At 30.0% G+C, this 2,453-nt stretch overlaps 1 protein-coding gene across 2 annotated transcripts in view; it reads left to right on the top strand.

Moving 5' to 3' along the window:
- Positions 1 to 1,790, top strand: part of LOC143027457 (uncharacterized) — a 1,882-nt gene extending 92 nt beyond the window's left edge. For both annotated transcript variants that reach the window (XM_076188744.1, XM_076188745.1), the window contains exons 1-2: positions 1 to 80; positions 241 to 1,790. The exon at positions 1 to 80 is cut by the window's left edge. In XM_076188744.1, the coding sequence (XP_076044859.1) occupies positions 334 to 972 (639 nt within the window). In that variant the 5' untranslated portion in view covers positions 1 to 80; positions 241 to 333 and the 3' untranslated portion in view covers positions 973 to 1,790. The remainder of the gene's footprint in view (positions 81 to 240) is intronic.
- Positions 1,791 to 2,453: the final 663 nt, after the last annotated feature.

Here is a 2,453-nt window from a genome sequence, read left to right as displayed (position 1 = left end):
CAGGCACAATTTTTCTGATGAGATAAGAGAGGCATATAACGCCGATCAGGATCATCGCTACATGTAATCGTCTTATACAGGCAAGTTCTGATTGGCATTTCATAACCAATTGTGTACATTATGTAATTTCATGTTCATCGTTATGATTTTAGATAGCTGAGTTGAGCATTTTTCACAAAATATTTAAAAATATTTCGCTGATCATCTATTGAACCTTCAAAATTTTTCTTTTTGCTTCAGGTGTCCAGCCATCTTCATCATCATCATCATCATCATCATCATCATCATCATCATCATCATCATCATCATCACCATCACCAAACTCAATTCAGGATGTCAAGGCATTGCAAAAGCAGCCCTGATATATTTTGCTATGTCTGTGGTTCATTTACTATCAAAGCTCAGCAACGTGTCATCACAACTGAAATCAAGAATATTTACCAGTTATACTTTGGATGCTCTCTTGGGGATCAAGATAAGAGTTGGGCACCCCATATCATCTGCTCAGCTTGTTCAAATGGACTAAGGGATTGGCTTAATAAGAGGAAGAGAGCAATGCCTTTTGCAGTACCTATGATATGGAGAGAACCAAAGGATCATTTCACGGACTGTTATTTTTGCAAGGTTAATGTATATGGGTTTACTGCAAAGACTAAGCATAAGATTGTGTATCCTAACTTGGAATCAGCAAGAAGACCAGTACCACACAACGATGATGATCTTCCTATTCTAGTGCCACCAGAGAATGGCCTTCAGATGTCTGACAATGTTTTTCTTGAGGAATATACTGCTGATGAGGAAGAAACCGAAGTGGATGAAGATTTCGTGACTGAAAATGAAGGTGAACCCCAGAAATTTTCTCAAGGAGAGTTAAATGATTTGGTGAGAGACTTGTCGTTATCGAAGGATAAAGCTGAACTATTGGCATCTCGTCTACAAGAAAGGTGTCTACTTAAGACCGGGGGTTTCTAGCGTCCAGAGTAAGCCACTTGTAAACCCAGAAAATGTTCTCCTTCCCCCTCTTCACATAAAGCTTGGCCTCATGAAACAATTCGTGAAGACACTTGCCAGGAAAAACTCTGAAAGTTTTGAATACGTGAAGGCTAAGTTTACAAAAATCACTGAGGTAAAACTGAAGGAAGGCGTATTTGTAGGTCCGCAGATAAAGGAACTCCTGAAGGACAACAACTTCCTCACAACACTGGATGAGACTGAGCTTAAAGCCTGGGAATCTTTCAAATGGCTCTGTGAAAACTTCCTAGGCAACAAGAAATCTCCAGAGTTTAGAAATGGCGTGAAATGTCTTCTAGACTCCTATGCTGCAATGGGCTGTCGGATGTCACTGAAAGTACATTTTCTTGATTCACACCTGGACTTTTTTCCAGAAAACCTTGGGGCAGTATCTGATGAGCAAGGGGAACGCTTCCATCAAGATATTGCATCAATGGAACAATGGTATCAAGGATTTTGGAATGCAGGAATGTTAGCTGACTACTGCTGGATGTTATACAGGGATGACCCTCAGAAAAAACACCAAAGAAATTCCAAATCTCAAAAATTTTAAGTGGTAATCCTTTAGAGTACATTCTAACTTTGTTTTGTGCAAAACAGTTTTGATTTTGTACAATAAAATGCCATGGAAGTGTCATATCTTGTATTCAATATACCTTATAGATATGCTTTACATTCCCTGTACTTTAAAATAACAGGTATCTGTAACATTTAAATGTGACCTGATAGGGAAAAACGGACTTCAGATTCTTAATCAGCATAAAAAATTAACACAAAAAAGTTAGTTTGAAACTCTGATGATTAAAAAAAGTTTCATTTTGTTGACTAGTGTAATGATAGTATTAATAATAATGATAATAATAGTGATAATAGTAAATATAATAATAATAATGATAATAATAATAATAATAATAATAATAACAATAATAATAATAATAATAATAATAATAATAATAAAAACAGTAATAATAGTAATAATAATAATAATAATAATAATAATAATAATAATAATAATAATAATAATAATAATAGCAATAATAATAATAGTAATTATAATAATAACAATGACAATAATAATAATAATAATAATAACAATAATAATAATAATAATAATAATGATGATAATAATAGTAATATTAATAATAATGATAATTATAATAATAATAGTAATAATAACAATGATAACAACAACAACAAAAATAATAAAAATAATAAAAATAATAACAATAATAATGATAATGATAATAATATTAATAATAATAAATATAATAATAATAATAGTAATAATAATAATAATCATAATAATAATAATAATAATAATAATAATAATAATAATAATAATTAATAATTAATAATAATGATAATAATAATAAAAATAGTAATAATAATAATAATAATAATAATAATAATAATAATAATAATAATAATAATAATAATAATAA

This window comes from Oratosquilla oratoria, chromosome 8, assembly GCF_046742065.1.
Source record: "Oratosquilla oratoria isolate Oo_2021 chromosome 8, ASM4674206v1, whole genome shotgun sequence".
Taxonomy (NCBI): domain Eukaryota; kingdom Metazoa; phylum Arthropoda; class Malacostraca; order Stomatopoda; family Squillidae; genus Oratosquilla; species Oratosquilla oratoria.
Note: the sequence above shows the minus strand (reverse complement) of the source record. Positions and strands in the feature narration are given on the sequence as shown.